This window comes from Ornithorhynchus anatinus, chromosome X1 (genome assembly GCF_004115215.2).
Source record: "Ornithorhynchus anatinus isolate Pmale09 chromosome X1, mOrnAna1.pri.v4, whole genome shotgun sequence".
NCBI classification, from domain to species: Eukaryota; Metazoa; Chordata; class Mammalia; order Monotremata; family Ornithorhynchidae; genus Ornithorhynchus; species Ornithorhynchus anatinus.
This window is the reverse complement of record NC_041749.1, coordinates 14,302,388-14,316,925: the sequence shown is the minus strand read 5'-3', so window position 1 is coordinate 14,316,925 and position 14,538 is coordinate 14,302,388. Positions and strand designations below refer to the sequence as shown.

Sequence of the window (14,538 nt, the reverse complement as noted above, 5' to 3'; positions counted from 1 at the left end):
AGTAGATTCACCCTCCGAACCTAGTGTGATGTTCTCAGGCTTAAGACTAACCCTAACTTCTTGTTCTTTTTTAACACTTACTGTGTGTCAAACACTAAGTGCTGGGGCAGGTTTGAGTTAATTAGGTTGGACACAGTCCCTGTCCCTCAAGGACCTCACAGTCTTAAGTAGGAGGGACAGATATTTAATCCTTATTTTACAGGTGAGGAAACTGAGGAACAAAAAGTTAAGTGACTTGCCCAAGACTACACAGAAAGCTATTGGCAAAAGTGGGAATAAAACCCAGGGCCTCTGCTTCCCAGGCCCCTGCTCTTTGCATTAGTCCATGCTGCTTCTCAGTGCCTCAGATTCCTCTTCTGAAAAATGGGGATTCAACTGTTCTCCCTTTCACTTAAACTAGGATCCCCATGTGGGGCAGAAAATAAGGCTGAGATGATTATCTTGTATCTACCCCAGTGCTTAGCACAGTCCGTGGAACATAGTATGTGCTTAGCAAACATCATCATTATTATTATTATTGGTCCTCACATCATATTTTTTCTTCCTCTGCCATTCACTGTGTATCACTAATTCTTGTTTATCTTCTCCATTAGATGGTGTGTTCCTTGAGGACAGGCACACTTTTCTTCTGACTCTTGTATTCTCCCAATCACCTTGAACAGTGCCGACCCCTTAGTAGGTGCTCATTAAATGCCTTAGGAAAAAAAAATCAAACTGATAGGGGAAAGAAAAGTCCTTCTGGATATGGCAATATACGGCTAAGTTTTAAGAAAGCAGGAGGAACGGATTGGGTCTAAAATGTCAGTTAAGACTAGGCCCTTTTTATTTCACTTTTCAGGTTATTAACAGCTTAGCCTATTAACCTTAGACCTGTGGGACATGGTTTTCTGTTGGAGGATAGTTGAACCAGTATCGAAGGACTGACGTGCACACTCGCTTAAAGGGCCACCCACAGCAGGGGCAGGAATAACTGGCCGTTCCTAGCAGCTGGGAAAACTGATAGAGGTGAGAATTCACCTGAGAGTCCACACACTAGAAAGGAGGCTCAAATGAGAAACTCCAGCCCAGTCTCAGAACTACACTGTTTCAGATCACTTTTCTCCCTTGACACACCACAGCAATGACCCAGATAATGGTAGGAAACAAAAGGGAACCTCTTTGTCAGGGGATGGAGTTTTTCCTCTAGACTTTAAGCTCTTTGTGAGACGGGTACCTGTCTACAATCTCTGTTGTACCATATTCTCCCAAGTGTTTAGTATAATGCTCTGCAAACGGTAAGTCCTCGATAAATACCACTGATGGATTCCAAGACTTAACCACAAGGCAGAAAGGGATGGGTTCAGGAGGAGATGGACAGTCGAACCTGAGCAGACTGGTAAGTATGTTGGAGGAAGTCTTGGTAGTTGGTTAGGCTAGTTATGCTGTTTATTAAGCACCTCAGGCTGAGTACTGAGCCCGGAGATAAGCACTGCGGTAAGTACAGCATAATTACATCAAAGACAGTCTCTGCCTCATATGGAGTTCATGGTCTAAGTGGTGGCAGATCCAGTCACTAGAGAAGCAGCGTGGCTCAGTGGGAAGAGCCCGGACTTGGGAGTCAGAGGTCATGGATTTGAATCCCGGCCCCACCATTTATCAGCTGTGTGACTTTGCGCAAATCACTTCACTTCTCTGTGCCTCAGTTACCTCATCTGTCAAATGGGGATGAAGACGTGAGCCTCACGTGGGACAACCTGATTACCCTTTATCTACCCCAGTGCTTAGAACAGTGCTCTGCACATAGTAAGCGCTTAACAAATACCAACATTATTATTATTATTAGGTTTCCCTAGTGATTTCCAGCTTTAACTAAACCCACAAAATCATCTAGAGACGTGTAGCAGATCCAGACTCAGGGTGGAAAACCAGGCAAAGAACTGGGTGGTGGGGACAATGATCCATCCCCATTCTCCTTGACCTACTAATCAATGAATCAACCAATCAATCGTATTTACGGAGTACTTAGTACACAGCATCCCCTTCTCCGCCAATCCTCAGTTTCACTGACATTGTACTCTCCAGGCCTCTTCCCACCTTTTTGACCACTCTTTGGGACCACTCTTTGGAGAAGCAGCTTGGCTTAGTGGAAAGGCCACAGGCTTGGGAGTCAGAGGTCATGGGTTCTAATTCTGGTTCCACCACTTGTGACTCCGGGCAAGTCACTTCACTTCTCTGGCCTCAGTTCCCTTATCTGTAAAATGGGGATTGAGACTGTGAGCCCCATGTGGGACAGGGACACTGTGTTCAATCCAGTTTACCTATATCCACTTTAGCATTTACTATGTGCCAAGCAAATACTATAATTATTATTATTATTACTACCATGAACATAAGAACGTATAATGAAAGTAAAATGACCAATCCTTTCCCCTGAGAGGCTTACAATTTAAAGAGATAACAAGTGCAGGGATAACTGTCAACAAAGACTGGGGAGATGAAAAATATAGAAACAGTGGGTTGGTTAAAAAAACATTAAAAATGAATGAATATGCAAATGACTGAAAATGTACACATTTAAACACAAGTAATAAGCTTAATAAGCTTATGGATCCAAAAGCTGGACGGTGAGGAAAAAAAAGGCTAGAAAGAATATCGATTCTTTTGAAAATACCGTGTTGGAGGTGGCTTTTGTGAATATTATGGACTGCCTGAAAAACAAACAAAAGGATTTTAGAACAAATTAAACCAAAGTGGTCTTTAGAAGGCCAAATGACTCGTCTAAGATTAGCATACTTTGGACATATAAGCAGGAGGACTAATTCTCTGGAAAAGACACTAATGCTAGGAAAAGTCCAGGGAAAATGTGGAAGAGGCAGACCAGCAGCTAGATGGATAGAAACCATAACAATGATAACGGAAGAACCGTTAGAAAGGTTGCGGATTATGGCGGAAGACAGGATGCTCTGTAGAAAGTTTATCCATGGAGTCACCGTGAATTGGAAATTATTTGATGGCACCTAATAATAATTATAATAATATTAATAAACAAGCTTAAACAACTCCTGTTGAACCAAGACAATTTAGTAGCTGCTAAGAGATGAGGGAAGATAAGAGATGGAGCTGTGCCTATAGTGTACAGGGCGCCGTACTAAGCGTTTGAAGGAATCCAAAGAGTTAGTAGACGTCATCAAGGGGTTTTCAGTCTGGTGGGAGAGAGGTGTCACTAGTCCTGAAAGGCTTCATGGAGGAAGTGAGTTTTGGGTAGATTTGAAAATGGAACAGGGTTTGCTGAAAGGAAGGATCACATTGGATCTTGGCTACAAGGAGATTCTCTGTCCATTATTATCATCATTCTTTCTTGCCCATTCTTAATCACTTTCCCTAATCCCCCAGGATGGGAGATGGGTCAAGTGTGAGCTTATCAAAATTTGACTCCATTGGAGCAATTAATAGTATTTATTGAACAATACAGTGTGCAAAGCATTGTGCTGAGCTTTTGGAAGAGTACAATAGAATTATAAAATATGATCCCTGTTCTAGGAAGTTTACAAGATAGCTGGAAAGATGGTTACTAGAAAACATTCCAGATGAGAGGAAGAAGTAAAAGGAGATACTTGCATGAATCAGAACCTAACTAGTAGGTTATGTAAGATGTGTTCACAGGTGCTTAAAACAAGAAGTTGTGAGTGCTCAAGAGCTTAGATGACACTCTCCTGGAGCTTGCCTTATAATTTCGTGGAAAAAACTGGAGTTTTTAGTGAAAAACTTTCTGTTTCAGACCCCACCCCAGGTGCCAAAGATGTCACTGAGCTCTGGCACAGATAAAACCTTCATTTCTTTCCAAACTAACTCCACGATGACTCACTATTTTTGGGGCACGAGAAAGCTGAGCAGAGGGAGATAAAACAGCCAGAGCGAAGCCCAGTTTTGCGCCTCAACATTCACAAAGAAAGCTAGCTCCCTGGCTGTCACGGTCCCGGGCTCAGTACCCTTGCTGCCAAAACCTCACCTTCACCTAGTAGGGATCACCGGCTGTAAACTGGAGGTTCATTTTTCAAGTGGGATAGCCTGGTTATGTCCAGTGCCCTTTGCCAGGGCGCCTGAAAAATGAACCTGTTAAAGCAGAGAAGCAGCATGGCCTAGTGGATAGAACATAGACCTGGGAGCCAGAAGGAGCTGGGTTCTAATCACACCTCCGCTACTTGTCTGCTGTGTGATCTTGGGCAAGTCACTTTACCTTTCTGTGTCCTAGTTACCTCATCTGTAAAATGGGGATTAAGACTGTGAGCCCTGTGGAGGACAGAGACTGTGTCCTGCCCAATTATCTTCAATCTATTCCAGGGCTTAGAACAGTGACTGTCATATAGTAAGTGCTTAACAAATACCACTATAACTATTACTATAAATGAAACTGAGCTTGCGAATGATAGGTCTGTGCGTTTTGATTTTGATTTATGTACTGGGCAGGAAAAAGAGCAGTTGTAAACTAACTTATTGCTACTTATTGAGCACTTACTGTGTGCACTGTACTAAGTTGGTAGGGTAGGGAATGTGACTGTTCATTGTTGTATTGTACTCTCCCAAGCGCTTAGTACAGTCCTCTGCTCACATTGAGCACCAATAAATACAATTGAATGATCCTTGCCCATCATCAGGCTGTCAGTCAATCAATCAATCAATGGTATTCATTATTATAGTTATTGTTACGGTATCTGTTAAGTGCTTACTATGCCCCAAGCACTGTTCTAAGTGCTGCGATAGATACAAGGTAATCAGCTTGGCCACAGTCCCTGTCCCACATGGGGCTTACCATCTTAATCCCCATTTTACAGATGAGGCAACTGAGGCATAGAGAAGTTAAGTGACTTGCCCAAAGTCACACAGCAGATAAGTGGTGGAGTGGGATTAGAACCCACATCCTCTGATTCCCAAGCCCATGCTCTTGCCACTAGGCCATGCTGCTTCTCTATTTATCGAGCACTTACTTCATGCAGAGCACTATACTAAATGCTCGGGAGAGTACAATACAGCAGAATTAGCAGATGTGTCCCCTGTCCATAAAGCATAGACTGCCTAGTATAAAACGGAAACAAAGCCACTCTATTCCGCTACTGTTGAGCTCTCATTACATTCACCCTTTCCTGGTTTCTGCAGCCATCCCAAACACAGAGGAGGCTGAGGAGAGAGTGAAGTTCCTCTGTCGGCTCATCTTCATGAGTTACTTGCTGCTACTATGGCTGAGGCAAGGCATTTCTCCACACACACCGAAGGGAGAGTTCCGGCTCCCACCCCTCTCTCCGAGGCTTCTCCATCTCCCGCTGTGTCTCTGATCCCAAACAGTCGGGACAGAGATGCATCCGTTTCACCACCGCTGCCACTCCATCACCTTCCCCCCTCATACCTCACCTTGCTACTCTCCTACTACAACTCAGTCCGCACACTTCACTCCTCTAAAGCTAACCCCTCACTGTGTCTCGATCTCGTCTATCTCACCACCGACCCCTCGCCCAAGTCCCGCCTCTGCCCCGAATCGCTTTCCCTCCTTAAATCCGTCAGACAATTACTCTCCCCACCTTTAAAGCCATATTCATTCATTCAGTCCTATTTATTGAGCACTTACTGTGCAGAGCACTGTATTAATCTTGAAGGCACATCTCCTCCAGGAGGCCTTCCCTGACTAAACCCCGCTTTCCTCTTCTCCCACTCCCTTCTGCATCACCCCTGACCTTGTTCCCTTTGTTTCCCCCCGACCCTCCCAGCCCCCCAGCACTTATGGGCATATCTGTAATTCAGTGTATGTCAATGTCTGTCTCCCCACCTCTAGACTGTAAGCTTGTTGCATGCAGGGACTGTGTCTGCTTACTGTTGTATTGTGTTCTCTCAAGCGCTTAGTACAGTAAGTGCTCAATAAATACGATTGAATGTATGAACGAATGTAAGCATGTGGGAGGTAGACCCCAGGTCGCCATCAGATTGTGTCTTAGGACTGGGACGGAGGCATCACCCTGTGGGGTTGTAGTTTCAACCCCTTCACCTCAGGATTGGTGGAACTCTTCCGTCTCCCATAGAAATCTCTAGGCCCAAAAAATACCTTTTATGCAAATAACATCCCCATCGTGGACCCTGTCATCGGAGACTTTCAGTCAATCAACCAATCAGTGGTATTTGTTGAGTTTACTGGGTGTACAACACTGGACTCTGCACTTGGGATAGAACTATATCACAGAGCGGGAAGATGAGTTCCCTGCACTTAAGGAGAATCATAAGGTGGGAAACTGGGCTCTCCCCCGCTATTTAATCTCCCTCTGCTTGGCTTTCTCCTGCCCACAAAGATAATGGAGACTTTGGGGACTTTGCAATGGAATGAAGGTTTTATCTGTGGCAGAGCTCAGTCACACCTTTAGGACCTGGAGTGGAGTCAGAAGCAGAAAGGTTTTCACAGAAAACTCATTTTTTTTTTCCAGGTAATCATAATACAAGTTCCAGGAGAGTGCTACCTAAGCTGACAGTCCTGAATCACCCTCAAGGCTGAGTCTGCCGGCTCAAGGAGCCGGACTGTGAGAATGGTGAAAGATGAGCTGGTTTTCTTTGTGAATGGCAAGAAGGTAGGAAACACGCTGCTTTTCCCCCCAAAAGCCTTCGGTCCTGAACCAACTTCCTGTACTCAGGAGGCAGGCTCATGCTGGGGTTACCTGTTCCCAAGGACACACGCCCTTCTAGAGAAGCCTTTCCTTGCATTTGCTGCTGCCCTCTTCCACTCCTTAGAGCTAGCAGGAAGCAAGACTGACCCAGCCCTGACCTGAAGATTCTGAAACTGCTTTCTTCTGCTAGTAGGCTACACTGATCTTCTGTGAGGATTTCATTATCCTCTTTTAAGTGTGGGTACCCACTGATTTTCAGCTTTACTTCCTGGATTTTTCTTTTCAAAGTTATATACTGCGGAACTTATTTGCTCATTAAATACTGTGGACTTTGAAGCCGGTAAGGGGCAGAGGAAAAAAAAGGGAAGAGAAGGAGCCACTCAGTCAACAAACTTGCCAGAGCAGTTCAGTTAGGGAGAGCTAACGGCCCATCATCTGTGCCAAAAGAGGAAGAGTAGGTAGCTGGGAGGGGAGGAGGAATAAACTGATTTGGAAAGAAGACAGGATGAACAGAGGTGGTTTTGGAGGCAGGAGAGACAGGCCCCTAGGAGTGTCAATTTTAAGTAGTTTCCAAGCAGAGGAAAATGCACTGTAAGAATTCTGGAAGTTACCCTGAAGAAGCAGAGTGGTCTACTGAAAAAACATGGGTCTGCGAGTCAGAGGACCTGGGTTCTAAACCCAACTCTGCCCCTTGACTGCTAGGTGACCTTGGGAAAGTCATTGAACTTCTCGGCCTCAGTTTCCTCATACGTGATCCCTCTGTGGGAAAAAGACCTTGTCCAATCTGATTATCTTGTATCTATCCAGTGCTTAGTAGAGTGTCTGGCACATAGTAAGCTCTTAGCAAATACAATTGGGAAAAAAAGGTAATAATAATAATAATGTTGGTATTTGTTAAGCGCTTACTATGTGCAGAACACTGCTCTAAACACTGGGGTAGATACAGGGTAATCAGGTTGTCCCACGTGAGACTCACAGTTAATCCCAGTTTTACAGATGAGGTAACTGAGGCCCAGAGAAGTTAAGCAACTTGCCCACAGTCACACAGCTGACAAGTGGAAGAGTGGGATTTGAACCCATGACCTCTGACTCCCAAGCCCGGGCTCTTTCCACTGAGCCTTGACCTCAGGCTCAGTCTTCCCTCTCAAGGGCTTGGAGAAGGGAGAAACTTGGAGAGAGGACCAACTACCTGAAAGTCACTCATTAAACTGCCCTTTCATCCCAAAGTAGCCCTAGGCTAAACCTAATTGTCGGGCCGAGAGCCCAGCGGAGCCTCTAGGGACACCAAGTGTCCAGTGCACTGACTATGAACTAGCAACAAGAACAGGAAAGGGAGAGAGATGGGCAAGAAGGAGAAGGGCTCCTCCTACAGCAGGTGCAGGTATATGTCTGTGACCCCTTTACCTATTTTTCCTTCCGTTGTCTCAGGTGGTGGAGAAGATTGCAGACCCAGAAACAACACTGTTGGTTTACCTTCGTAGAAAATGTATCTGCACATCCTGAAGAGGAGGAAAAGGGGAAGTGGGAGGGGGATGTTGAAGATGGTGATGGCTCTCCATGGTCTAGGGTTTTTGTATGCATGCAGGGTAGGTTGAGAAGGATTTTTCTCAGAATTCGGGTATTGGCTTGGATTGGACCATGGTGGGTGGGCCCTGCCGGTTTGTGGGGTGGGAGCTCCTGGCTGTCTAGTGCCTAGAGGGCCGTAAGTGGTGACTAGAGCAGATCAGAGCCTCACTCCTCCAGAGTAAACCCCAGAGTAGACAGGAGGGAATTCTCCCAAGCGTTTCTGGAGAAGGAGAAGCTTCTTGTACTGATGTAGCTCCATAAATGGTCAGAAAGGTCTCGCCAAAGGAATCTCCCTGCTCTGTCAAGTGTCCTCTCCTTAACCATGTTTCCCAGTGGGTTTGAAGGGGACCAAGCTCGGCTGTGGAGCGGGAGGCTGTGGGGCCTGCACTGTGATGCTGTCCAGGTTTGACCGGCTACAGAACAAAATTGTGTATCCTTTGTCCGTGGTGCTTTCAAGCACAACTTCTGCATGATTATATCGACACCCTCTGCAGCGTTTTAGCAAGTAGTCATGCGGTTCTTCTTACCTTGTGATTCTCACACTTCCTTTCCCATGGGGACTAGGGCAAAAATGGAGTCAGAGTGGAAGTTCAAACTAGCAGAGTTCAACAGAGGGATGGAGAGAAGCTTGGAATCAGTGGATCATAAGTTGATGGCAGGGAACATGTGCCTTGCTACTTTTGTTCTCTCCCAAGCACTCAGTAGACAATCAACAGATGTTGATGAAGAGGATGAGAGCAGTGCCAAGTAACAGTGTTCTGACAGGAGGCTTCCCTTCTTCCCTTCCTCTCTTTCTTCAGTGAAGACATTGAGGGAAATGAGGGTCTCCACTCTTTATCACAGCATGAGAGTGAGGTGTAACAAAGTAGGGCCCATGGAAGGAATTCTGCTTTGTATGAGAGCCTTTTAACAATATCAGGAGATTTTGGTGAGAAGAATGGACAAATTGTGGTGACAGGGAACTGTGGTGACTATGCTGGGGCAGAATATTGTTTCATCTACCAAGCTTCCTTAAGTGGGGGATCCAGCCACTCCTCTGCCAATGCTTGCCTCATCCCCATCTGTGCCCTGCACCATGTCGCCGTGACGACTGTAGAAGGGATCGGAAGTACCAAGACGAGGCTGCATCCTGTGCAGGTGAGCTAGGCTGGCGCTTGGATCTGAAAACCTAATGGGGAGAAACCAGGCTCTTAAGGTGGGAGTCTCCAGGGGAAACTGTGTCTCACCTTGGACCCTCTGGCTTTTCCTGGTCCATTAAGAAGATCACTTACTCTCTCTGTGGCTGAGTATCCCTATCCACAAAATATCCCCTGCCTGTCGACCCCCCAGGGATGCTGGGAGACTGCCTGCGCAGAGTCCTTGGGGCTTCTTAGAGTGCAATGGAGACTGGTGGTTTCTGCGTGTCTCCTGTATTATGATAGGCATAAATGACTGTGAGCTAGAGGCCCTCAGTGAAGAGAACACTATATACAAAGATCCCTGAGGCTTTTCCTTTTATGACCTCAGCCACTGTAATAAATTTACACTGGTCTCTCAGTGACACTGGGAACCAAAGATAAGCCCTCAGAGTAGCCATGTGGTAAATGTGGGGCACAGATCAGTTATGACAATTTTTCTCTTTCCCAGAGATTGTCAGAGTCAGGTCCATAACCCACCCATTCTGACAAAGCTCACACACGTGCACACCTCCCACCCCCCAACACACATACGCTGTCTCTGTCTCTCCATATCTCATTTAAATTGAAAGAACTCTGTGCCATGAGATAATCTTCCATGTATGTGAGTGTGACTTTGCAGTGACAAGTAGTCCCAAACAGCTGTCCTCTTGCCAGCCCCTGGCATTGCTCTGGACCCACTGCACCCCTTGTGTTCAGGGAAGTCTCTTTCCTCAGCAACCCTGCAGTCCATCCTGCCATGGAGGCCAGGGGAAACACAGTCCCAATTCCCTGGGAAGCTTCCTTGCTGATGCTTCAGCAAACTGCAGACTTGGCAGAAGCTCTGTCTGAGGTTTAATCCAGACACAGATGCTGACTGACAAAGGGGACCCAGAGATGCTTCTTTGCCTCTTCATACTTTCCCTTCTTCATCAAAAAAAGGAGCTCCTCACACTCACTTCCCTGCAGTCTGAGCATCAATTAGGGTTCATTACTCACTTTGATACCTACAGATGACAGGGGGAATTAATGGCTTTATCTTTGTGATTGTGTCCTGAAAACCAGGGTACACACCTTCCCTTTCACAAGGTAGCAAGGCCCCTCTCTTTTTGCCAGACGATATTGTTGAGAATGGAAATGGCTGAATCATCCTTACAGATTGTTCTGCTGTGGGTCAGTGGAGACTCAAGCCAAGTCCCACAGAAGGAACTGGCTGCCCTGATTTCAGCAAGGTGGTTTGCTTTGGACAGAACAGTTCCTTCACCCGAGTTCCACTACCCAGTGGCTTTGTGACTCCAGCATTTCCCACATTTCATTGGACAATGAAAGTCTCCCTCTGAAACAGCTCTTCCTTTGAAAGTGAAAATGTTCCAAGCTAGAGACCATTCTTGTAGCCCACTTTCTTCTTTCATGAGTTGCTTCAATATTAATAGTAATACTAATGATGACGGTTTTGTTAAGCACTTACTATATGAGGAGCAGCATGGCCTAGTGGCAAGAGTCCAGACTTGGGAGTCAGAGGTCGTGGGTTCTAATCCCGGCTCTTCCACTTCTCTGCTGCCTGACCTTGGGCAAGTCACTTAACTCCTCTGGGCCTCAGTTACCTCATCTGTAAAATGGGGATTGAGACTGCGAGCCCCACGTCGGACAATCTGATTACCTTGTATTTACCCAGTGCTTAGAACAATGCTTGGCACATAGTAAGCGCTTAACAACTACCATTATTATTATTATTATTATTACTGTTATGTGCCAAGCACTTTTCTAAGCACTGGGATAGATACAAGGTTATCAGGTTGTCCCATATGGGGCTCAAAGTCAATCCCCATTTTACATATGAGGTAACTGGGGCACAGAGAAGTTAAGTGACTTGCCCAAAGTCACCTAGCTGACAAATGGCGGAGCTGGGATTAGAACCCATGACCTCTGACTCCCAAGCCCATGCTCCTTCCACTAAGCCATGCTCCTTCTCTACCTGGATGCAACGATGGTTCTGAGGGAAGCTGGGATTTGGAACCCTGGTTACTGCTGACATTTGCTTGGTTTATCCCTCTTAGGAGAGGATTTCCAAAAGCCATGGCTCCCAATGTGGATTCTGCACCCCTGGTATCGTCATGAGCATGTACACTCTGCTCCGGAACAACCCTGAGCCTTCCATGGAGGAGATCAAGAACACGTTCAGAGGTGTCTGCCCCTGGTCCTCACCCAGCCCTGTGGCACTCTGAGGGAGGTTCCTTAACTGGAGCCATTCAATAGGCAGCAATGGGGGGTCAGTGGGGAGAAAGAACTGAGCAAAGAGAAGGATTTGGATTTTCATCAGTGGGAGATGTAATTTTGAATCAATCATTCAGTCTTTTTTATTGAACTCTTACTGTGTGCAGAACACTGCATTAAGCTCTCAGGAGAGTACAATATAACAGAGTTGATAAACATGTTCCCTGAAAATTCCATTAGTCAATCAATCAGTGGTATTTACTGAACACTTACTATGTACAGTCAATCAATCAATCAATGGTATTTTTTGAGTGCTTACTAAGTGCAAAGAATATTTTAAGGGCTGGGGAGAGCATAATACCTGGGAATAAGCAGACTCTTTCCCTGCCCATAGTAAACCTTACATTCTAGAGGGGGAGACAAACATTAATATGAATACATAAGTAATTTATAATAAATAAGTTAAAGATATGTACCTAAGTGCTGTGAGGTTGGGGGTGGGGTAAGTGTTTAGGAGAGTACAATGCAACAGATTAGCAGTCACATTCCCTGTCTATAACAAACTTAGCATTTGCAGAGTGCAAACTCCCACCAGTGACAGGCTGGTCTGTGAGGCCATCTCTGTATTAGTGCTATGGCTAGTCTGGGGTCTCCACTAATGTCTACCTTTACCCGTGGCTAACAGGAAACTACTGTCGCTGCACAGGATATAGACCCATCCTGGAGGGCTTCAGGACTTTTGCTAAAGTAAGTGTCTCCATCAGCAACAGCAGGAGCAACAACAGGGAGGGACTGGGTTCTTGCCTTCAGATAAAGATCCAGGTTCTAGAAAAAATATTTCCTTGTATTAAGGCGTTTGCACCTTGAACCCATCCCTGACTAAGCACTCATTTCCCCTACTCCCTTTTCCTTCTGTGTCGCTTATTCAGTTGAACCTGTACCCTTTTAGTACCCAATATTCACCCCTCCCTCGGCCCTATAGCACTTATTTACATAGCAATAATTCGTTTTAATTTCTAAACTGAAAGCTCCTTATGGGTGGGACACGTGTCTACCAACTCTGTTGTATTATTCTCTTCCAAGGGCTTACTACAGTGCTCTGCACACAGTAAGCACTTAATAAATACCATTGATTGATGGATTGGGGAGTTTGCAAAATGCTCTGTTACAAGGACACCTCCTCACCCAAAGACCCTTTTCTGCCAGAGAGATCAGAGATGTCAGAGAGAACACTATGCTCAGTAGAGATGGAAAGCAGCACCCTGAGTCCTGAAAGAGGATAAGGACCTGGGAAGCTGCTTCTGGAAGGGATCTAAGCTTGGCGGCTTCCTTGCTAGACCCAAAAGTATCGCCACAGACAGCCCTGACTCTAAGCACGAATGTTACAGGAGTTCTAGCTGACAGGGTGGCTCTGGGCAGATCCTAGAACACTGGTCATAATGTAGGAGGCCAGAATGGGAGGTGTCATGTGTCTGAAGCACTTGGATGAAACTTCAGAGTATAGGATGGGGAGAACAATTCCCGTCTTGACTGCCCTACCTTTTAATATGGGCATCATCCCAGATGGGAAATATCCACTCACCTCCATTTCCCCACTGGTGGTTGCACCGTCTCAGAATACCAAGGCTCAAGAAAGGCGGGAAGACCATGTGGAGAAGTTGGGTGAAGGGTGGTTTGGAGGGAGGCAGAACAGGCTTTCATATTCTCAATTAAGAGCTTAATATGTGTTAATCGCTGGAGTGGAAACAGAGTTATCATATCAGGTACAGTCCCTGTCAGACTAAGAGGTACCCAACAGCTACTTACATTGCAAATGAAATGACTGTCTATAAAATGAAAAGTTTGCTGTCAAAATCTTAAGTGTTTTTTTCCTCAGGCATAACTGGCTTTTTGCTTTACTTTCTTTCCCTCTCTCATCCCAAGTAAGCCACACAAATCCTACACTACTCATTCCTTCCTTCCCTTTTGCTATGACAGATGGATCCGCTTTAGATAATAGATTCCAGATGTAAATGTATATGTTGGGTTCTGTTTTATTATGTAAATATGTTTATTTTGTTATAACAGATTAGCCTTTAATTTGAATAAATGTAAATAATAAAACATATCCATAGCCATGTCCTGAAATTTTAAGCATAACAAAGGCAAAAGTTTTAGTACACTGAGAAATAAACAATACAGAGCTTTTATTTTTCCTGAAATAATTAATCTTTTTCATTTTTATAATTTTTACTAATTCTGCTCTCATCACAGAAATTAATTTTCATATCGCTATTTTGCATGGTTTGTAAATTTCTCTGTGGATGGCTCAAATGTTAAGTCAACTGGATGCTTAGGTATTCTAGTTTATTTTATTTTTGATTGTTTTTGTTGTCATCATTTGACTATTCATTATCCTATCATGACAGTTATTACTTTTGTTACATTGATATTTCGTGTGGAGTTTGTAGATGTCTCACTGTGGATAATAATCTCAAAATTATTCAGCTAAATTAAAACTAAAAGGAGTTTATCAAATTTTAAATAGCTCTGGTTACTATTGAGGAGTAGATGCCCTAGTGGAAAGAACAAGGGCCTGGAGTCAGAGGACCTGGGTTCTAACTCTAATTCCAGCTCTGAGTTTCTCCCCATTCTGACCTTAAGGACAGGTGATTCCATTAAACACAGCAAATGAAAACTTTTGTTAAAGTGATAAAAGACTGGCAGTGGGTAAGCATATATAAATTAGTCTTTCTTAAAGGTCACTTACTATCAACTTCTCTTTAAAGAGCTGCACATGGCTCACAATCTGTTATCCCCATTTTACAGGTGAGGGAACTGAATCTGGGACAGATGAAGAGATTGCCCATGGTCACAAAGCAGGCTAGTGGCAAGTTCTCCACCTTCAGGACTCCCAGTCCTGGGTGCTTGCCTCTAGCTGTATGTAAAAGAACAGCTGCCCTCTGGTACAGGTGCCAAACCTGGGCCCTCAGCCTTCAGTGGAG

The 14,538-nt window shown here is 45.0% G+C and overlaps 2 protein-coding genes across 2 annotated transcripts in view; one reads left to right on the top strand and one right to left on the bottom strand.

Annotated features, from left to right (window-relative positions):
* LOC114806406 (xanthine dehydrogenase/oxidase-like) overlaps positions 1-14,538 on the bottom strand; it is a 112,861-nt gene that overhangs the window by 44,204 nt on the left and 54,119 nt on the right.
* The window catches only part of LOC100078335 (xanthine dehydrogenase/oxidase-like), a 34,880-nt gene continuing 26,789 nt past the window's right edge, over positions 6,448-14,538 (top strand). The window contains 6 exon segments of the mRNA XM_029049801.2: positions 6,448-6,584; positions 8,049-8,106; positions 8,520-8,616; positions 9,215-9,323; positions 11,398-11,524; positions 12,240-12,301. Of these exon segments, the coding sequence (XP_028905634.1) occupies positions 6,543-6,584; positions 8,049-8,106; positions 8,520-8,616; positions 9,215-9,323; positions 11,398-11,524; positions 12,240-12,301 (495 nt within the window). The 5' untranslated portion in view covers positions 6,448-6,542.